We start from the raw sequence: 20,844 nt of genomic DNA on the forward strand, positions 1-20,844 counted from the left end.
CCCAGCCAGGAAAACAAGTAACAGAGACCAGAGAAAGCAGCCAGCCCTTGTTCCCAGCTCCTCACTCACCATTCGGGATCATGATGCCTCCGACCATGGTTCCAAACACAACAGCCAAAGTCAGGGCTTTGAACCGCAGTGGGGGCATGTAGCCCCCGGCAGCGAAGGTGCCGTCTTTCTGCTGGGAGGGGAAGGGTGGAGGAGGAGAGTTTAGCTCCTGTATCACAGTCCCCAGCCCCTCAGCAATTCCCTCAGCCCCCCCAGCAATTCCCTCAGCAATGCTCCCTGCAGCTCCAGCTCATCCCGAATGTGATCCCCTCAGCTGCGGCCCACTCCCCGTGCAGGGACTCAGAGAGCAGCCCAAGGCTAAGGGCAGGAGGAGGGAGCACAGGGCTGCAGCAGGAGGGAGCACTCACAGGCGAAGAGCTCTGGCTTTGCTAGGGAGGTGCTCCCCAGCAGCTCTGGGAGCAGGGCCATGTTCGCAGAGCTAGGCCACAGGAGCAGCTCCTCCGACTGCGAGGGAGATGGCAGGAGAGAATGGGTGCTGCTGGGCAGCTGCTGGAGGAATTCCAGAGGCCCTCTGCTTCCCACCCCATCCCATCCCACCCCTCGAGTGGGAGATGTGGAAGGCAGAGGCCCCAGTGTGCCCTGCAGACCCGGCGGGTCCCGGCTCTGCTGCTGCACAGATGGGAGAGGAAGGCAAAGCGACACCTTCAGAGCCCAGCCAGCCACGAGCTGAGCCCAGGCGAGATCCAAAGTGTTCCCAAGTGTTTCCAGCGCTTCCTCCTCTGCACCCGCTGGCTCTCACCGACTGTCTGCCCCCATCCTCAGGCCCTCCCAACGTGAGAAAAGAGCCGGGGGCTTCTCACAGGCAGAAGTGGCAGGATTTAGAGCTATAAATTGCTCAAGTTTTATTTCCTGCCTAGGAGGTTTCTATTTATGCGGATACACAAAGGCCTCAGAACATTCCCACAATCTCTTACTGTTATTTGCTGAATCCCATCGGCGCGCTCCGTGCGCACAATGCACAGAGGAGAACACGCCACTGCCACAAGGGACTCACAGTCTCCAGCAGACAGACCAGCTTCAGTCACAAAGGCTGGCTGAGGAGCTGGCCCTGGGAAAGGTGGAACGTGTGGGAGAGGGCTGTATCCCATCTCCCACCGCCTGCCCCTGCACCGGGCCGGCACCGCAGCCTGGGAGGGGCTGGAGGAAGGGGACATCTGAACCCGGAGGGGAAAGGGCTGCTCCAGGGCTGCTGACAAAGGTGCTGGGTGAGAATAACGGAGCAGGAATAAGCAGGCACTCAAGGAAGCAAAAAGAAACGGGGCTGGGCTGGGCTCCGAGGCCGGGAACAGGAGCTTGAGCTCAATGAGTTGGCCAGCAAAAGGACGGCAGCTGGAGCAGCAGGAAATGAGGAGGCTCCGCTGCTTCCAAAAGCACATTTCTCCCTCTTTCTGAGGGGAAGAACCACCTCGGCTCCGAGCTGTGTAACGTGTCTGTGCCAGAGCTGGAATCCCCAGCAGAGCAGGGAGTAGCAGCCACAGGACATGGGCTTTACACTGGGAACTCCAGCCCTTCGACCCATGGAACTCCTCCGCAGAGAGGACACGAACCTCCAAATGCCAGGGATTAACCACTGTGCAGAACAGGATTTAGAGATGGCCACAAGCCCCTGCTGCACTGTCACCACACCCTGGCACTGAGGATTTTATGGGAGTTGAGGCTTTGTCCCTCTGGATAGCAAGTACCTGCCACGTGCCATTATCACCAGAGTCTCACGGAGCCAAGGCAGGTTTGGGGCCCAGTCAGAGACCAAAGAGTCACAAAAACCCTTCAAAAATCAAGTTTCACACCAAGGCAGCCCTGGGATCTTACCTGCTGCTCAAAGAGCAGGGTGTTCAGTGCCTGTCTGCACGGCAGGATCATCATGGGGAACCCCACCGCCACCGACATCATGAATCCCACTCGGATCATCTCCGTCACCACGTTGGAAGGGAAGTTCATGAGGACGTTCCCAGCAATGGCTTCGGTGTAACTCACGTAGCCAAAGAAGCCCACCTGGGGAGGGGAGCGGGGTTGGACTCCAAAGCACCTCCCAGCTGCTCCTCACAGAGGGGCAGCACGGTGCCCTCCCGCTGGAGCAGCCAAGTGGGAGCATGAGGTCACTCCCACGGGCAACCTGCCAGCAGCCCCAGCACCCCGAGACCTGGGACAGGTTGTTAATCAAGAGTGGGAGCTGCCTAAAGGCAAGCTTCTCACCAAATCCAGGGGTTTTCCTGGAGGACACACTTTGCTTGCTGCCAGGCCCATGGATTGTCCCTCTCCAACGGAGCAGCTGTCACAATTCCCTGCAGCAGCCTGGCTCATGGGCCACAGCTCTCCTCAGGAATTATTAACCCAGTTTTATTAACTGCTGCCTTATGAGGCATAACTTCCTTCACAACAGGCTAGAAAAAGCTCTCCCAAACTCTGGGCAGCAGCCCCAGCTCCAGGCTGGGCCTGGGAAGACCTGGGCCTCCACTCTGCCTCCATCCAAGGAAATGTGCTGCTCTGAAAATCTGGACTCTCCCAATGCCCCCTGTGCTCTTGGGTTCATCACCTCCCACCTAACTCTGCTTTCAGCACGACGGCTTATCTGTCAGAATAAATACAGATAAGCAGAAAGCAGCCCCAGCTGTAGATAAATCCTCATCCCTGTGGCCCCTCCAGATTTCTGGCAAGGGAAGAGAAGGGGAAGTTCCTACCATGATGTAAAAGGTGGTGACCACGTTTAGGGAAGAAGCAAATATGGAGCTCATGATTTTGACAGACGGCTCATCCAAGCTGTCGTAAGTAGGCAAGACCTGACTGTAAAAAAGGTAAAATATTTAAGGAAACCTGCAGAAAACAGGAGAAAACCCCCAATCCCAGCCCATTCTCTGCCTCAGCCCAGCAGCAACGAATCCCTGACACCTTCCCCCTCTGGAGCATAAACACCCGCTGCTATTCCACAATTTATACTGCTAATGCCAAGAGATTTCAGAACACTCATAACTTTTAAGTGTTGCAAAAATATTCCTGCTCTCCCCACCCCACCACGTGGAGCAAAACGTGTGATGTAAACATTCGGGTTCAGAAAGGGTTGCAAAATGAATGACCGTTTGTTCCCGGGGCTGCGGGTGGCTCCGGGCCAGCCCCAGTGCCGGAGATTATTGTTCTTGGAGCTCTCCGTGCTGATAATTAAAGCAACACAGTGTTTACAGAGGAAAAGCGGGAAGAAGGTTGGAGCATCCCACTGTCTGAAGGAAAAGTTAAACAAACAAATCGGAGCGCAGCGCCTGTCCTACTTCAGTTCGCTTCATAGAAAGCCGGGAGCGCCAGCTCCCCAGGATTTGGGGTATTTACAGCCTTGGAAAGCGTGGGGAATGTCCTTTTTGACATCAGGTGCATGTTTTAGCAATTCATTAACCTCTTGTTACTTGAATTCTAGCGGCTCCATCCCGGGATCGTGTTACGGGAGAAACTCTGAGGAGAAGGGGGGGAGCGTGCAGGGAGATGGGAAGGGGTATCCCCAGCTCCAGTGGGCACAAAGCCATTCCCAGGAACTGTGTCAGGCTGAGGCTGAGCAGGAAGAGCCTTAACCCTTAATCCCTGAACGTCAAAGGAGGCCGAGCACGTCGGCTCCGGGACACGCGCCGGGGCTGGAGGTACCAGCAGGGAGCAAGGCCAGCTTCCCTGGGAGCTCTCCATTTAGGATTCCTCCCTGGGAGTGAGGAGACTGGCTTCCCGGGGAATCTCTTCAGTTGGGATTCCTCCCTGCCCTCTCCACAGCCACCTCCATTAGATTAACCAGCCACATTCCAGCCTTCAGCCTCCAAGAGAAGGGTCCAGCCAAACATCCAGGCTTGGGAAGGAAAAAAGAGGGAAAGAGGGAGGCTCTGCAGTGTGTGGGATGGTTAAAAAGGTGATTCAGAGGTTAGCAAAATTAAACCTACCCAGCTGAGACTATATAGACAAAAAACATATAAAGAGAGAAATAGAATATATAGAGAGGGGAGAGAAAGAGAGAATACATAGATGGAAAGAAATAAAAAATGTATATAAATATTGCCTGGGCTGGGGACAGCGTATTTTCCTGATGTTTGGAAAAAACACACAGCTTTAGATTGGCTTTGCCACAGAAGTGCTGCCATGGAGCCCATATTTAGGTCCACACACACAGGTCCAGACCAAACCATTTCCCTGCACTTCCAACTCCCAGGAAAATTGTGCTGGGTATTGTGTGGCTTCCATAAGGAAAAAAAAACCCTAAAAGGGATCTGTTAACAAGGTAAAGCTGCAAGAGAACACAATTCCCTTCGCCAGTTGTAATGGAGACATTAAACAGCAAGCCTGGAGCGTGCCGGGGTAGGATCTGAGCTGCCAAGAGAGCCAGTAAGTGGGAAATGATGATTTGGATCTTGGAGTGGGTGTAAACACAGCAGTCTGAGCAAATTTTATCTGTCACATTCATTTACTGTTGGCACGAGACCCGTTTGCTGGAACTACAGGGGGGAAGCCCGGCTCTGCCAGGCTTCCAGAGGAGGATGGTCCTTCCAGAGGAGGCCAGTCCTTCCCGTGTCCAGGGCTGGATTTACACTGGTTAGAGCTGTCATGGTTCTGGCCAGGCACGTAGTGCTCATGTGCTGCTCTGGTGCTGCAGGAAATGCTGCTGGAAACCTGGAATAGCCTGGTCTGCCCTCACCTTCTTCCACTTGTCAGCAGAAACCCTCACAAAAACAGGGAACGGGAAAGGTGGAAATAGCCTGGTCTGCTCTCACCTCCTTCCATGTGCCACTAAAAACAGGGAACTGGAAACGTGGAAATAGCCTGGTGTGCTCTCACCTCCTTCCACATGTCAGCGGAAACCCTCATTAAAAACAGGGAACAGGAAAGGTGGAAATTGCCTGGTGTGCTCTCACCTCTTTCCATGTGCCACTAAACCCAGGGAACTGGAAATGCAGGAACAACCCTCCAAAGCCAACAACTGTGTGATCTTTGGAGTGTTCTCCAAGAAATTTGGGGAAGCAGAGCAGCCCCCAGCATTCACTACTCAGGGGAGGCCCTGTGGGGGTCACACAGTGGGGTGACACAGCCCCGCTGCCTTCCCTGGTGCTCCAGCATTCCCTTCAAGAACCAGAGGAATTTCATCCCTCGTGCAGCTGCAGCAGAAGCTCCCGAGGAGCTGTTTGGCTCCAGTGGTCTCGTGTTGCTCCGCTACAAGAATTCCCAGGTGAAATGGAGTAACAAGAGGGTCTGGGTAACAAAAGGGTCACGACTGAATGAGAGGCTGAACTTCAGCAAGCTGTAAAATACCCTGATGAAAATAAACCACCAAAGCAGATGGTATCTATCCCTTGCAGATCCTCCTGACCCTCTGCCCTCACACAAACTCCCTGCAGGAACAACTGCCAGGGCTAGGAATGGCAGGTACTTACGACTGACAGGCAAAAGACATTCCAAAGATGGGGATGCAGCGGAAAATGCCCTCCCAGCGTACGTAACTCACTCGCTGCAGCCACTGCCCGCTGAAGAGCCCGTGATTGAAGGAGGACACCACAACCTGCAGCCAGGACAGAGAGCAGGGGTGAGGATCCAGCCCCACACAGCTCCATGGCAGCAGCAATGCCAGGCTGGGATAAGAGGCAGCGTGTGACAGCTCTGCCGGGAGCCCCATCCCAATCCCCCAGCTCCCCATCCCACCCGCACAGCTGCCAGGGCCACCAAGGATCCCAGGGAGTACTTTAAGGGAGCTATGACACTCCCCGCTTGTTTGATGCCATCAGACATCACAGCACACACCAGGGTGGGGTGATTTCCACGGACACATGAACTGTGAGAATTATTGCTCAAAGCAACCTCTTCTGCACTTTTTTAAACGTGTTTTTTAAAATGTGGTTTTAAATCCAAACAGGAAGCACCGCTGGCCTTAGAGAATCCTGTTAAGCAGAGAGAGACAAAGGGTCCTAAACCAGGATCCCACCTGCTGCTCCAGGGCCATTTAACGACACCAGCTCACCAAAGAGAAGGAAAAACTTTATGGAAAGGGGGAGGAGCCGAGGCCAGGGAGCTCCCCTGCCATGGACACGGGAACTGGCAGGAGTTGGGTTGCACAGGAAGCAGAAGGTAAATATGTCTGAATGTCTGTTTATAATATCCTTGGATGGGGTTTCTAATCCCCAGAGATGTTTCAGTGCAGCCAACTCTTACGAATGTTGTGGTTTCTTAAAGGCACAGCCCCTGGGAGGCTCCACACCTCCCTAAGGAGGCAGCTCTGAGGTGGGACCCTGCACAGCCTACTAGAAAAGTTACATGGAAAGAATTCCCACACCTTCCTCTCCTTCCAGTCCTGAAATTTGGGGGAGACAGGGCTGGGGCTCCACGAGGGAACCACAGGATCACCCGGGAGGTGAAACTGGTCATTAAAAAGCAACAGAAGGTAGGAAAACAGGATTCCCGGTGTCCGTACCCACCACGAACATGAACACGGTGTAGAAGATGAGAGCCATGGCACTGAAGGACTGGATGGAGGCCATCATGTTCCTCTGGAGGCTCAGGGGAAGGACAATGCACAGGGAGACAGCGAAGAGCAGGACAATCCGGAAACTGCCCGACACCTGGAAAAGAGACCTGCGTCAACACCCAGAGCAGGGAGGATACTCAACACATCCACCCAATGAACAAACCCTGGCGTGGTTCATCTTTCCAGAGTGAAAAGCAACTTTAAACAGTGACATTCTGTGTCTGGGGGTGTTTGAAGATGCTGCAAGCTCGGCGCTCTGTGGGCTCCGTCTGTGCTGAGCTCAGACAGTCACTGGGTGCCACTGTTGCTCTGCACTGTGTGACAGGTCCAAGCTGGAAGAATTTGGGGGGTGGCTTGGGGGGGGGTTAAATGCTAATCCAGCACAAGCTGTTTAGGTACTTTCATGCAATTAAATAAAACCTAAATTTACTTGGGGAGACGAGAGATTGAAAGTGTTGAAAACTCCGATCCAGAAAATTAATCAAAGCCTCGCACTGGTATTTATTATGGCAGAACACTCTGGAATGCTTGGAAATATTTAATACCTAATTTGGCTGCAGCCTCAACGCATCTTTTTTAACTTCACAGTCCCTTAATCTGAGCTTAGGAGCATCAGGCAGCACAGATAACACTCAACCAAAAATCCTTTTGCTTCCCTGTACAGCTCTCATGCCGGCTCTGAGGAGCACCTCTTGCCTCCGAGCACCCTGAGCCAGCAGCGGGCTCATCACACGGCTGAGGAGGCAGGAACACAGAGACTTTGGCCACAAAAACAGCCAGGGACAGGACAAAAATCCCTCCTGACCTACAGCGAGGAGAGCTCAGGCAGAGGAACTGCCTGTCACTACCCACTGGGGCAGGAATTAAGGCAGGAAGCATTATCTCCCCCAGGAATCTGCTCCAGAATTAATAAGGGACCAAGTTAAAAAGAATTCCTTTGATGGAAATGCCTTATTGGAGTTTTACACAGCTGATTGTTTGCCATATGTCTGAGCTTCCCAGACTTCCCAGAACCGAAGGCTCCGTGCACGAGCACCTCTCCGTGAGGGGACCCCACAAAGCCCCCTTGGGACCCCACAGGGTGCTGAGCACACTCCAAGGCAGGAGCTCTGCTGTATCCACAGAACACAGGGCTCAGTGCAAGGTCTGGGAGCACCACAGGAGTGATTTATTCACCTGGAATCCGAGCATCTGGGCAAAGAAGTTGGAGCCCAAATCGCCGATGACGACGTAGAAAGCGATGCAAGTGCCCAACATCAGCCCAATCATGCTGCAAACACAAACAGGGAGGGGTTAGGAGGGCCACGCTTCCACCCTCAGCCTTGGGAAGAGCAGGACACCCCTTCTGCACTCCATCCCACCAGAGAACCTCCATCCACACCAAACGCTGGTGGGAGACGCAGCTCTGCCCACAACCCGTGGGGGTTAAAAACCCGTGGGGGTTAAAAACCAAGGAAAACTGATCTTGGAGATGACAAGAACTCCTTCAACTCCTGGAAAAATTCAGAAGAACCAGCACGAGGCTCTCAGAGCCCCACACCCATAGCAGGGCCCTGCCATGAGAGTCTCAATATCCAATGGGCTCTCCAACGTCTCTCCACACAATGGACCACACTTTAATGAAAAGATTGTCCACGAACTGCTTCTCCTCCCACTCCTGGACCACTTTCCTTCCCAGTTCCAATTATAGAACATCCCTGTGGCAATTACAGCCTCTGCTTGCATGGACAAGTAACATCTGAGGAATATTCCGTGTATTTTTAGTGCTGTGCAGAAGTTTGCAGCTGGGGAGAGCGAAGGAGCCGGCACCACTGCCTGCTCTGGGCTCAACATGCCTGGAAAAGAATCCCTGCTGGAAAAAGCAGGGCAGTGAGGATTGTGCCATCACCTGAGTTCTGCACTGGGGTCATGGGAGGCAGCGGAGTCTGCCCTGAGATGGGGGCAGGATTCCCCCTCAAGGCATCTCGCAGGGAAGGGAGCACAGAGGGCAGGACCAGAGCAGATCCCGGGATCCAAGGAAGCAAACACTCCCTCCCACTAACTCAGCAGCAGGGATGTCACCCCTGGAAAGCTGCCATGAGTGACACGCCTGTGATTTCACAGCAGAGCAGGAGACGAGCTCATCCCCACCTTCTGTGCTCCCAGCGCCTGGGAAGCGCTCCCGTCTCCAGGAGCTCTGGAACGGGTGGGATGGAGGTGACACCTGTGAGCTGTGCTCAGGGGATCTCACTCAGGCTCCTGTTGCATTCCAGAAGGCAGGAGGGGAAGGAAGGAGAGCACAGCAAGGCTCAGAAAAGTTTTCACCAAAGACACCCAAACTGTTCACACTTTGAATAGGCAGCAGATTTACCTTGTTTCCACCAACATTTTTCCTGCTTTTCCATAGGCATGAAATGCTGGCATAAAAAGGAAAAAAGAGCGGAAGTTAGTCAAAGAAAGGTCCAGAACAGGGCAAGATGTCAGTTCACAATTAAACTCCAACAATGACACAGGGCAGTGCAGCGGGAACCCACCACTGGTATTTTGGGGCTCTTTCCCTCACCCTCCCACTTTCTTTTTCAGCCTTTCCCTCTGGAAACTGAAAACCACATAAGACAGGAACAGGGATGAGGGAAAGCCAGCAAGCAGGTTCTTTTTTTTCTATTTAAAACCAGAAGTGGTGTGAAGCAGCAGCCACACATGGCAGCCATTAAAGGCAATGGGAGAGAAAATATTCCTGTACAAGATTGTGTGTGGCGAAAGTTAAAGTGGTGCAGAATTCCAGTCCAAGTCCCCTTTTTATTTTTATCTTCCCCCTCGAACTGGGCCGCCCGACATCGCTGGCTGGGAGAGCTGAGCTGGTGCCCAGAACGTTCAATCCCATTCCCAGAATACCCAGTGCTCCCAACCCACACCAAAGGGCTGCTGCCAAGGCTTTGCTTTCCCCCCCCTCCCATCCTTGGGTTGGAGCAGAAAATGCTCACTAGTACTAAAATCACTGGGTTTTCTCTTAAAAAGACAATGCCAAGAAAACTTTTACTTCTATTTTTAGCTCTTACTGGGCAGAACGGGAATGGGGAGCTCCAGTGCCAAACCCAGACCACAGTGCCCAAATCTGCCAGTGAGGTCCAGCATGAACCCACCACCCTGGAGTCCCCTCTGCCTTCCCTCAAGGCACAGCCCAACATTCCCAGCGCCCGCCAGAAAACAAACTCAAATCCTTTCTGGAAGCTTCTTCTGCTATTTTAAATATTAACTTCAACTCTTGATTTCCTTGGACTCTACTCGAGCTAAAAATTCAGGAAACAAGATGTTCTCCCACAGAATGAGCAAAAGGCACGGCAGGGACCCACAGCCCGGAGCAGGGATGTGGGGGAGCACCCAAAATAGCTGCTGGATCAGTGACAGGGCACTGGGACAGCCACCACCAGGCACCGTGCCCGGGCATGAGGAGTGGCCGCTCCTCTCCAGCCTCCTTTGGGAATTCACAACCATGAGGGAAAAGGCAACAGCCCTGGGGGGAGTCAGGCCCACAGACGAAGGGTCTGGGAGGAGAGAGGAGCCAGCAAGAGGAAAACATCCCTCCTGGAATGGGTTATTAACAGGCTGAGCTCGGGGGGAATGGAGGAATGGTGCTGCTGATCCTTCCAGGGCACACTGCAGCCTCTGGATACGGACACAGCCACAGGTGATGCTGGAACCAGCCCGTGTCCCCGGCTGTTCACCTTGATGTTCAATGAGAACAAGCCTCCAAACACTGTGGGCAGGCGTCCCCATCCGGGGACAACGGAAAAATGGGATCCTTTATCTTCTCCAGGAGGTGATGACTGTAAAATAAACGGTACAGTCAAATCCTTGGAACGGGATCTTGGAAAGCCCCCAAACTGGGCAGAGCTTGCTCGGTACCTGGAGAAGTCTTTTAAACCCAGTGTGGTTCCTGGGACTGAGCTTCAGCCCCTTGTCCTGCAGGGCTGAGCTATGCCCCCAGGAGCTGCCCAGCACAGCTCCTGCACATGCTGAGTGCTGCTGGAAGGGGAGGGATTCACTTATCTCTTGGTTGAAATCCATCTGGGAACTGCATCCCACTTCCCTCCTCACCCACACATCTCCCTGCAGCCCTTCCCCTTCACGCAGTGGTGACGAGCCACCGCCAGCCCAGCCTGGGACCCCCTTTGTGCCGGAGCCGTGGCTGCCGCTGTTCCTCCGGAAGGCACTGCCTGCCTGCAGGGAATGTGCACAACTTTCCTCCGCGCCTCAGCGCTGCCAAAGCCTCCCAGGAGTGCCCGCAGATGTCCCCGGGCCCAGCCTGCGGGGACAAAGGGGGTCTGTGTGGAGCTGCCCGACCTCGGAGCATTGGGATGCGGCGTGGGAGCGCTCCCGGCCCATGGCACCTCTCCCAGGGCACCGGGAGCGGGCACAGGCGCTGCTGCCAGCCTCCGCCTGCCAGGAGGAAGCTGGGAAGCATTACTGGCCCTCTCTGTATTCCAGCCCCTTGGCTTCGGGGCGTGCAGAGGATCCCTTCTTCCCGGGACACGCTCCAAGGTGGAGGGGACTCTCTGTCCTCCGGGAAGCCGCACACAAAGGCGTCTTGTGAGGGGCAGGGAGCGGCGGCACTGGCAGCTGGGCCGGGTGCTCCGGGGGCTCCCCCTTCCCTCTGGCACCAAAACAACCTCCCAGACCATGGAGCTTCTCCATCTTTTCTGTTTCTAGCAGATACAAGTCGGCAGAAGCTGGGATGTGCTTCCTGGGAGCAGCACCTCGGGCACTCTGAGGGAGGAGCAAACCCATCTGTCAGCAGCTGGTGGGAGCCCGTGTGCCAGGGCAGCGCCAACCAGCTCCCTCCTTGCACAGAAAAGGAAGGGAGAACAAGGAAAAGGCAACTTTTCCTGCTGCTTCATATGCCAACGGCAAGGACTGGAACCCAAACACCTCCTCCTGCTCCCCAAGTCAGTCAGAATCCCAAGAGAGGCCATGAGCAGAGGCCAATCCCGGCGCCAGTGCTGAGCTCCGAGGGTGGCCGGGCTCTGCCAAAACCCACCCAGGGATCTTCCAGATGTTTTTATTTTCTCAGCCCTTTGGAACCTCGCTCTGTTTCCTTTCTGCTGAGCCATAAAGGAGCTCCCAGCTCGGATCCAGGCAGCCCAGCTCTGTGCCAGGCTGGCAGGACCCGCTGTCCCGGCAGCGCTGGGTGGGGAACTCGTGCCCAGACCCATAATTAATTCATCCCAGACCCACAATTCATCCCAGATGGCTCCCGGGAGCTGGGGTTTGGATCACCTCCTCCCCTGCCCCGCGGAGTCAAAACAACTCAGCACCCATTAACTGGGCGGTCGGGAGCAGGATCCAACCCCAGCGCTGCCCCGGGGGAGAGGCTGAGGCAGGAGAACGAGGGAGTCTGGGAACTGCAGCAAGAAAACATTTGTTGTTCCGACAGCACCACTGAGGAAACGTAAATTCGGATGCCAAGGTCACACTGCAGTTAAGAGAGGAGCAGGGCTGGGAAGCAGCTCCGGAGCTGGGATCTCACCGAGGCCGGGGTAGGTCCTGCGCTTGCTGAGGTTGGCCGACTTCACCAGGAACATGCAGGACTGGTGAGTCATCCACGAGCAGAAGATCAGCAGCACAGCTCCCAGGATGATCCCACACTGCAACGGAGCAGAGGGGGAAGAGACCAGCAGGAGATGGGGGATCAGGCCCCCTCCACGGCCCTCCCACCCTCCCTCAGCACCCCCAGGTTTCCCCACGTATTTCAGCCCCATTTTTCCCTCTTTCAGGAAGTTCTGTCCCCTTCCTACCAGCTGGGAGGGAGGTACCAGCTCCGTATCACTCTCTCCACAGCACAAGGACACGTGGAACACATGCCTGCTTCCCACAGCTCCCAGCTGCACCAGTCCAAGCACCGAGGAACGAACTGGGAGCAGGCTGTGGAGTAGAACTTCCACCCTGGCTCTTCCCCCAGCGCCCTCCACAGCTCCCAGCGGGTTCAGGGAGCACAGACAGACCCCGAGGTGCCACCTCTGCTGCAAACTCATTTATCAACAACACAAACTCCTCACGCAGCTCCTGCCTCGCTGCCTTCTCTGCTCACAGGGGTGGGGACCACGGGGCACCAAGCAGGTGACTTGGAGCAGGCCCAGATCCCGATCCCAGCTGCCCTTTCCCTGCTGTCTGAGGCAGGCGAGGCCGTGGGCATGGGGGCAGGTCCCGGGCAGGGGTGTGGGGGCACAGCCGGGGTTTGGAAAAGCCTCCAAGCCAGCTCACGTTTATCATAGGGGTAAATCCTTAGATTTTATTTTTCCCTTCTCCTTACAAGACAGGCAGAAACGATCAGTTGGAGACAACAGGACAGGGAAAAACCCAGAGTTTGGTGCAGAAGTTTTTGAGCTGGAGAATTCACGACTAAGAAAAGCGCAGCGTTTGGAACACGAGGTGCCCGATCTGGGTCTTGAGCGTTTCCTTTGCTGACTTTCCTTTCCAGCCAGGGAACCACCCCCCAAACTCGGGCCAGAAGGGCAGAGGCAGCCTCTGCCCGCCTTCCCCCAGAGTGCCCGGGCCTGGAGGAGCTCGCCGGGGCTTTAGGCTTCCAAGGGCACGGACCGACACCCCCGCCCCAGCCCGGGGACACCGGCAGGACCCCGCTCCCCGCTCGGACGCAGCGCCCGGCCGGGCGGCTCCTCACCTGTCGGAAGCAGAAGGGCACGGTGAGCACGCTCACGCCCACGATGCTGTTCACCACGTTCATGATCAGGCCCCAGTTGGAACCCGCCGCCGCCGCCGCCGCCGCCATGGCTCGCGGCGGAAGGTCCCCGCGGCGGGGGACCCGGTTTGTGGCCGCTCCCCGCGCCCCACGGCCGGCTCGGAGCCCCCGCAGCGCCCGGTGCCCCCGGTGCCCCTCAGCCGCCCGTGCCCGCCATGGCCCCACCGGGCCCGCCCCGACCCGGCACCGGCCACAGCGGCACTTCCGGCTTCCGCCGCCGCCGCAGGAAGTCACGTGGTCCGCGCGGCGGAGCGGGGACGCTCCAGCCGCCTCGGAGGCCTGGACTCGCTGGTGCTGGGAGGGTAAACGGGGGGTCCTCGTGGTTGGGGGCACCCCCGGAGAGCTGAGCACGGCCAGGGAGGTGCGGGATTGCACAAGGACACACATCCGTTCAGATCCATGCGTGGAAAGGCACGAACATGGGTGCGTGCCTGCCTTTACATGCATGTGTGTGCGTATACACGCATGACCACACATCTTGCGGCAGCGCTGACACCCGAGCGGGGGTTCCCGGCGTGATGGGGGCCTCTGAAAGGCCCCTCGAGGGCAGCCCATCACCCCCGGCATCGCCTCCCGCCTGCACATCTGGGCACGCGTCCAGCTGTGCACACACATCTGCTCCCCATCCCAACCGGAGCCGTCCCCAGCTCTGCCGCGGACGTACCCCCCACATCCCACAGGACACGGGAAAAAGAAGGAAAGATGAGGGGGGGCTCTGGAAGGGTCCCCCGAGGCCAGGCGTGGCGGCAGCTCGCGGTGGCACACGCCAAGGGCACGTTCCCGTCGGAACGAAATGAGGCGCTCGTATAATTTGCAGCAATTGCGATGGGAAACCGCAGGAATTCGCTCTACAAAAGGTTTGCAGGGAGGTGAACAGGCGGCCTAATTCCCTCCAGGTGCTGCGTGGGATCGGTAGCTCCGGCTGCGTTTTCCTGGCTCCTGTGCCGGAGCGGTGGCTGGGTCCGTGCGCGTCCTCGGGGTGGGATGAGGGATCCCCTCGGGAATGTCACGCAGCTGCTTTGGAGGAGCCGAGCCATGGTCAGGAAAAGGCCTCTGGTGGCTTCTCCATGTCCGAGTGGGAGCCGAGGGCTTGGGAAATGTCCAGAGCCAGCCAGGAGTCCCCGTGACACGGGATGGGGACAGCAGGGGAGCAGCCCCCGCTCTGCCATCCTCCTGTGCCACGAGCCCGGGGCCTGTCCATACCCATCCCCAGGGAATGGGGTTTTCTCCAGCTCCTCAGGTACCATCAGCTGCTCTGCAGCTCCGAACATCCCAAATTCTGCCTCCAGCAGGAGCCGGGCTCTGTCCCAGCAGCACCAGGGCAGTTTCCCATCACGGACCTGCTGAGAGCAAGGGAGAATTCCCTGGAAAGCCCCAAACACTCTGAACGGCCGGGCACGAGCCACCAAAGGGCCCGGCTGGGTTTGGGAGCCAGCGGCAGCAGTCCCACCACAGGTTCCACTGGGAATCCCAGGTGGCTCAGAGCCCTTCCCAGTCCTGCCCCATGGCCCAGATTCCTCCCGCTGGATTTGGAGCCACGGAGAACAACCAGCCCCGGAGGATGCCAGAGCCACAATTACTGTAATTAGAAATGGGGGCTCAGGGCTGGCTGATCCCGCAGGGATCCTGCACTGCTTCGTGGAAGTACAAATCGCTCGGGATGTCCGGGGTCCGCTGCTGCGTCCGATGCTGCTCCGCAGGCAGGTGCACACGTGTGCTGGCACACACGCGCTGTGCTGAGCTGAGCCAGATTCCCAGCTCCCACGGGTGATGCTGTCCCAGGAAAACAGCTAGGCCCATCTCTGCTCCCACCCCATCCCACCCTTGTTCAGGAATTCGCCTCAGCGGCAGCTCCGTGCCAAGAGACTCCCATGAACCTCCCATGGCACAGGGATGCTCTTCCCTGGAACCATGAGCTCCCTGGGAGCATCCCTGCCCTCCCTCTTGAGGGACACAGCGCAGGGTCCAGCGGGAATGGGAAGGAATGGGAACCACCTCTCCAGACCTGGGGCAAGCCCACCCACACCCCACCCCACGTCCCCCCTTCACCCAGGGACTGGCACCCAGCACCCAGGGCCACCCTGCTCCCGACGGCTGGTTCCGGTGACAGATGCCTGGCAGATCCCAGGAACCACCCGACAGGGATTGGAAAACATAAATTAAAACAAATTGCAGTTTTATATTGCAAATAAGGGCAGTTTGATGGGTTTTATTGCGGAACAACCATTAATGAAGTGCAGTTTCAGGCACCTTAATTGCTCAGGGACCAAAGTTCAGTCCGTATCTCCAGCACGGGCTGGGAGCTGCCGCATGTCCCGCGAGGGCCTGGCAGGTTGGGAACGGTATTGGGAATGAATTTATGGCCATGAGGAGGAGGATGGAGGCAAGGGGCCCAACCCATGTGGAGGGGTTAAAGCAGCGTGGGACAAACAGCACAGCCTGTGCTGGGGGAAGGCGGGAGGCCGTGGTGTCCCCGCCACGGTGTCACCCCAGTGTCAGCCGTGGGGCTCGACAGTGGGTGCTCACCATGGGACGGATTTTGGGATGGGGGTCCCCAAGCCTTTGGGACGCTGGTGCTGCCCAAGAGCTGGGCAGGAGCGATGCAGATGCAGAGCCAAGGCCGTGGGGGACCCCGGGCAGCCCCCTTCGCCCCCCGAACAAAACACGCGTGGGTGTGCAAGGCACAGAGGGGCGTGCGGGTGGACACAGCACCGCGGACACAACCACGGGGGATCCACGCGCAGCCGCGCACTCGCTGGACACGCACCGCGCCCCCCCACGCGAGCCCCGGCACCGTCACACCCGCGCGTGGACGCGCTCCCCACCTGCACCTACCCGCGCCTAGCACAGGCACCGAGCTGTGCCGAGCCGTTCCGAGCCCCGCGGTGCCTTACCGGACCTTACCGGGCCGTACGGAGCCTTACCGGACCTTACCGAGCCGCACGGGTCCGGCGCGGTGCCCCCGCGCGCGCCCGTTCATTCACCCACCCGCGCCGTGGGAACGAGCCGCGCGCGCCGCGGGCGGGAAGCGCAGCCCCGCGCTGGCCCCGCCCCTCCCCGCGCGCATGAATGGGCGCGCCCCGCCCCGCTCCGTATAAGGACACCCGGCCCGGCTCGGGGGGCGGGGCCTGGCCGGGCCCGCCCCGCCCCCCGGCCCCGCCAATCAGAGCGGCGCACCGGGCCGCTCGCCGGGCTCCGGCCTTTGTTTGTGGAGGGCACCGGGGCCAATGGGAGCGCGGGCCGGGGGGCGCTGGGCCAATGGGAGCGCGGGCCGGGGGCCGCTGGGCCAATGGGAGCGCGGGGGGGGGCGCGGGGCGGGGCGCGCGGCACGGCCCGGTCCGGCCACGTGCGCGCGGAGCCGCCCCCGCGGGGACCGGGAACAGCGACGGGACCGGGGGGACCCCGGCGCGGCCGTGCGGGGCCCCGTGTCACCGGGCTGTGTCCCTAGCGGCTGCCCCGTCCCCAGCAAGCCCAAGGGCACGTGCCTGTCCATGCCCTACCAATGCCGAACCCCGGTGCCTCCGACGGCTCGGCACCTTCCTGTCCCGGGAGACCCCGGGGGGCCACGGTGGAGAGGCCCCAGCCCTTGCTGCATCCATAGGACGCTGTCCCGGGTGCGTTGTGGGTCAGGGCTGGCCTTGCCAGCCGGAGGTGGCAGCAGGGTTATTTTGTGCTTGGATGCTTGTGGCCCCACTCACCCGTTATAGCCAGGACTGGGGAAGGGGCTCTGGGCAGCAAATCCCAGCTGCTGCCAGGGCTGGGACAGGGCCACGTATAGATCTGTGTACTGGGACAGGGCCAAACACCGACTACACGGAGGGGACCATGCTGGGCAGGAGCCTCCACCCGGGGGGGCCTGGAAAGGAGCGCCCGTAAATCCCATCCCGTGCCCGGGTTGTGTCTGGGATCTGCTGTCCCCTCCTTGGCTGTGAGAAATTTCCTGGTTCCCAGCCGGCCCCAGCGCCAGGCCAGCCCCACGCCCGTGCCATGGCCGCAGTCATGGCAAAGCCGGGGCACTCCCAGCCCAGCGGCAGGAGGACGAGCTCTTTGCTGGAAAGGTGAAGGTCACGGTCATTTTCTCCGTCACAGGCAGCTCCTGGCTCCGTATCTGTCTGTTCCCATCCCTCCAGTGCTCCAGGACACCATCACAGCTGAGTGTCTGTCGCACCGGCCGTGGCACCGACATTCCCGACTGGGAGCCGTGGTGGTGGAGGCTGCTGATGGCCAGGCCAGGAGGTGCTGACTCCGCTGCAGGTTTGCTCCTCATATCCCTCCCCACGTCTCCCATCACCAGCCCACAGCTCCGGCTCCATCCCCCCATCCAGCCAGGCCTGCCTACGATGCTGCCCAAACCACGGCAGCAGCACCGAGCACCCGGGCAGGGGCACAGCCCCGGTGGCACCTGATGGCCGGGACAGCGGCCAGCCCGGGCCGGCCCCGCCGCGCTCTCCGGCAGGCGGGGAAGCACCGGTGCATCTCCCGGGGCCCGGGGAGAGAACAAAGGAGGGCAGCTGCAGCGGAGGGAGCGGCGCTGCCGGATGCGCTGCAGCGCGGATAATCCGCCCCGACACAGCCCCCGGAGCACCGGCGGCTCCGGGCGCGGGGAGCGGCCGCTCGGGCCGCGGCGTGAGGGCTGTGCGGGGATGGGGAGGGGGCTCATCCCGGCTCCCCACGCAGCCCCATCCCGGATCCTCGTGCCGTGCCCCCCGTTCCATCCCGCCCCGTGGCCGCGGCCGCGCTCACCCCGGCTAGTGCCGCGCCATAAAGGAACCGACTTACATTAACGACTTTTGTCACCAAAGTCATTAACATAATAGGGCTTCCACATCAAAATTGAATATTAATGCTCCGCCGGCTGCGGAGGGAGGCGGATAATTGCTCTAATACATTTTCCAGTCGGATTTTCGCATCGCGGCAGCAATTGCATTAGCAAACCCGATTATTCCCACGGCCGGTACAATGGGATGGTTAATGGGAGTTAAGTTCCTGCCTTTTTCCTCGGACCCCTGAGCGGCTGCCGCTCCGTGCCCCCCACTGCCCCCACCCGCGGGGAGCGCGGGGCGGGGGACGAGGTCCCTGAGCTGGGAGCAGAGGGGACAGTGGCGCGGAGCCACCTCGTCCCTCCGCGCTGGCAAACACGACCCTTGGACGCAGACGGCCTTGAGACGCACCGGGAATGCCGTGGCCAGCTGGAAAACCGCCTGTCCCCGGAGCCGTGCTGTGCTGTGCCATTCCGTGCTGTTCTGTGCCGTGGGGAGCCCGAGGACGAGCCATGAAGGACAGCAGAGGGGACACACCAGCCAGGGGGTCCCAACACAGAGCTGCTGGAGGTACAGGGAGAGCCAGAGGTTGTTCCCAGCTCCCATCCCGGGAGTGTCAGGGTGTCAGGGGACCCTCCTGCCTCCTTTCCCTTCCGTGGGGGTTCAGCAGCTCCCAGGAGGATAAAGCTCAGGAAAACAGCTGAGGAGGAGGGACACCATCGAGGTTACAGCCCCTTCACTGCACCCCCAAACATGTCCCCTGTGCAGGGACAGGCCATGCCCTCTGCCACCACACCCCGTCCTCGGGGTCCCCTCTTGCCCCCCCAAGGGGCACACCGTGCTCAGGGGGCTCTGTGGTGGCACAGCCCCCGCTGGGAGGGGGGCAGGCACCGTGAGAGCAGCAGTGGACAATGGCAGCTGCGGGGCTGGGGAGTGGATGTGGGGCGATCCTCATTAAATTGACTTTAATTGTGCTTATTTGGCCTCACTTCATTGATCAACCTCACAAAGCAGAGTTATCCCCACGGGGCAGGGGGGCTGCCCGTGGTGGGGGGCTGCCCACAGGGTTTAGACACGCACAGTGGGGGTCTGTCTGCCCACTGGGGGGCTGCCCAGAGGAGGGGGTCTGCCCAAGGTGGGGGTTCTGTCCGCAGGGGATGCCAACTCATGAGGGGCAGTCAGCCAAGGGAGGGGGTTGCCCACAGCAGAGGCTTGCCCAGGTTTGATGTTTACCCACTGGGGATCTGCTCACAGATCCCTGCACTCAACCCCTTCCCACCCAGGGCTCCCCTGGCCCCTTCCCATTCCCACTGGCATCACTGTGGGAAGGAAGAGCCTGAGAGCCGCTTTTTTTGAGGTTTTTTGGTTTTCTTTTTCAGTCACGAAACTCTTTCCCAGGGCTCCCACACCACCGGTGGCTGCACATCGTGTCCCCCCACACCGGGATCCGCACCGCGCTCCCATTCGGCACCGATTCCATGCGCTGGGATAATCCACAACGGCCTTTTCCTGCCCTTTCCCACATGGAGAGGGATCTGACGGGCCGTCGAACGGCAGCCACGGAGGTGAATGCGGAGGCTGGGTGTGCGGTGCCTCCGCGCTGCTGGTGCCATCCCGTGTCCTTCTGTGTCCGTGTGTCTCTCGGCGTGTCCCCGAGCGTGGCTCCGTGCCGCGGCCGCACGTCCCGCTGCACCAGCGCCTGTGCCGGGCTGTGCCCCGCGGTGCGGCCGCCTGTTCCCGGCTGTCCTTGTCTGTCTGTCCCCGTGCCGTGTCCGTGCGTCCCGGCGCGCGCGGCTCTGTCCACGCGGCGCCAGAGGGTCCCCGCGGCCCCCGGCCGCTCCCTCCTAACTCGATTGCCGTCCCACGTAATGAATCGCCCGCCGTAATCTAATCGTGGTTACGAGTGATTGGGATTTATTTCAGCGTTGTCAATCAATTACAGCCTCTTATTGCAAAAAAGGAATAAAACCCAAAACCCCGCGGCGCCCCGACAGAGACCCCGATGGCAGCCGCTGCCAGGCCTCTGCTGCCGGTACCCCCCGGTGCTGCTCCTGCTCTCGTTCCCACTGTGTGGTTGGTCCCCAGTACCCCACACATTGCTCTGCACGGCCCCCCCACATTGTACAGCCCCCCAACCATGCACAGGCCCCCAACACTTCACTGCACATCTCCCAACACTTACACCCCCCTCGCAGGGCCCCCAACCATTCCAACTCCCCCACTGCAGCCCCCCAACACTGCACACCCCCAACCCTGCTCTGCATGGCCCCCCCACATTGTAACCCCTCACTGCACAGCCCCCCAGCCTTGCACAGCCCCCCCCTTGCTCTGCACGGCCCCCCCATATTGTATCCCCTCATATTGCACAGCCCCCCTACATCACAGCTCCCCAACACCGCACAGCCCCCTCATATTCCCCCCGCTCACACTGCACAGTCCCTCCAACATCGCACAGCCCCCCCATACTGTCCCCCCACATCGGAGCTACCCCAACACCGCACAGGCCCCCCATACTTCCCCCCTCACACTGCACAGCCCCCCATTACCCCCTTACTGCACACTCCCCCCTTCCATCGCAAGCCCCCCAACACTTCATCCCCCCCCCCGCAGGGTCCCCAACCACTGCGGCCCCCCCGCTCCCCGGCAGCCCCCTCGCCGCCGCCCGTCCCGGACCTGCTGCCCGCGGCCCGTTCCCGTCCCGCCGCTCTTTGATCCCGCTCGCTCCGGCCCGGGGCGCTCCGGGGTGTGCGCGGGGGGGCCTCGAAACCGCCCCAGCCGCGCGTGTTCCCCCCCCCCGGGGGGGC

General features: G+C 59.4%; 1 protein-coding gene and 1 long non-coding RNA gene across 2 annotated transcripts in view; one reads left to right on the plus strand and one right to left on the minus strand.

Annotated features, from left to right (window-relative positions):
- Window positions 1-13,840, minus strand: part of SLC38A10 (solute carrier family 38 member 10) — a 30,819-nt gene extending 16,979 nt beyond the window's left edge. The window contains exons 1-9 of the mRNA XM_048323720.1: window positions 13,203-13,840; window positions 12,051-12,168; window positions 8,895-8,940; window positions 7,721-7,814; window positions 6,495-6,638; window positions 5,460-5,584; window positions 2,748-2,850; window positions 1,879-2,061; window positions 70-181 (exon numbers count right to left, since the gene is read on the minus strand). Of these exons, the coding sequence (XP_048179677.1) occupies window positions 70-181; window positions 1,879-2,061; window positions 2,748-2,850; window positions 5,460-5,584; window positions 6,495-6,638; window positions 7,721-7,814; window positions 8,895-8,940; window positions 12,051-12,168; window positions 13,203-13,835 (1,558 nt within the window). The 5' untranslated portion in view covers window positions 13,836-13,840. The remainder of the gene's footprint in view (window positions 1-69; window positions 182-1,878; window positions 2,062-2,747; window positions 2,851-5,459; window positions 5,585-6,494; window positions 6,639-7,720; window positions 7,815-8,894; window positions 8,941-12,050; window positions 12,169-13,202) is intronic.
- Window positions 13,841-17,318: 3,478 nt separating this feature from the next.
- Window positions 17,319-19,506, plus strand: LOC125335777. The gene is made up of 3 exons (XR_007207544.1): window positions 17,319-17,534; window positions 18,435-18,610; window positions 19,420-19,506. It is a non-coding gene; the product is annotated as an uncharacterized LOC125335777 (long non-coding RNA).
- The last annotated feature ends 1,338 nt before the right edge of the window (window positions 19,507-20,844 follow it).

This window comes from Corvus hawaiiensis, chromosome 19 (genome assembly GCF_020740725.1).
Source record: "Corvus hawaiiensis isolate bCorHaw1 chromosome 19, bCorHaw1.pri.cur, whole genome shotgun sequence".
Taxonomy (NCBI): domain Eukaryota; kingdom Metazoa; phylum Chordata; class Aves; order Passeriformes; family Corvidae; genus Corvus; species Corvus hawaiiensis.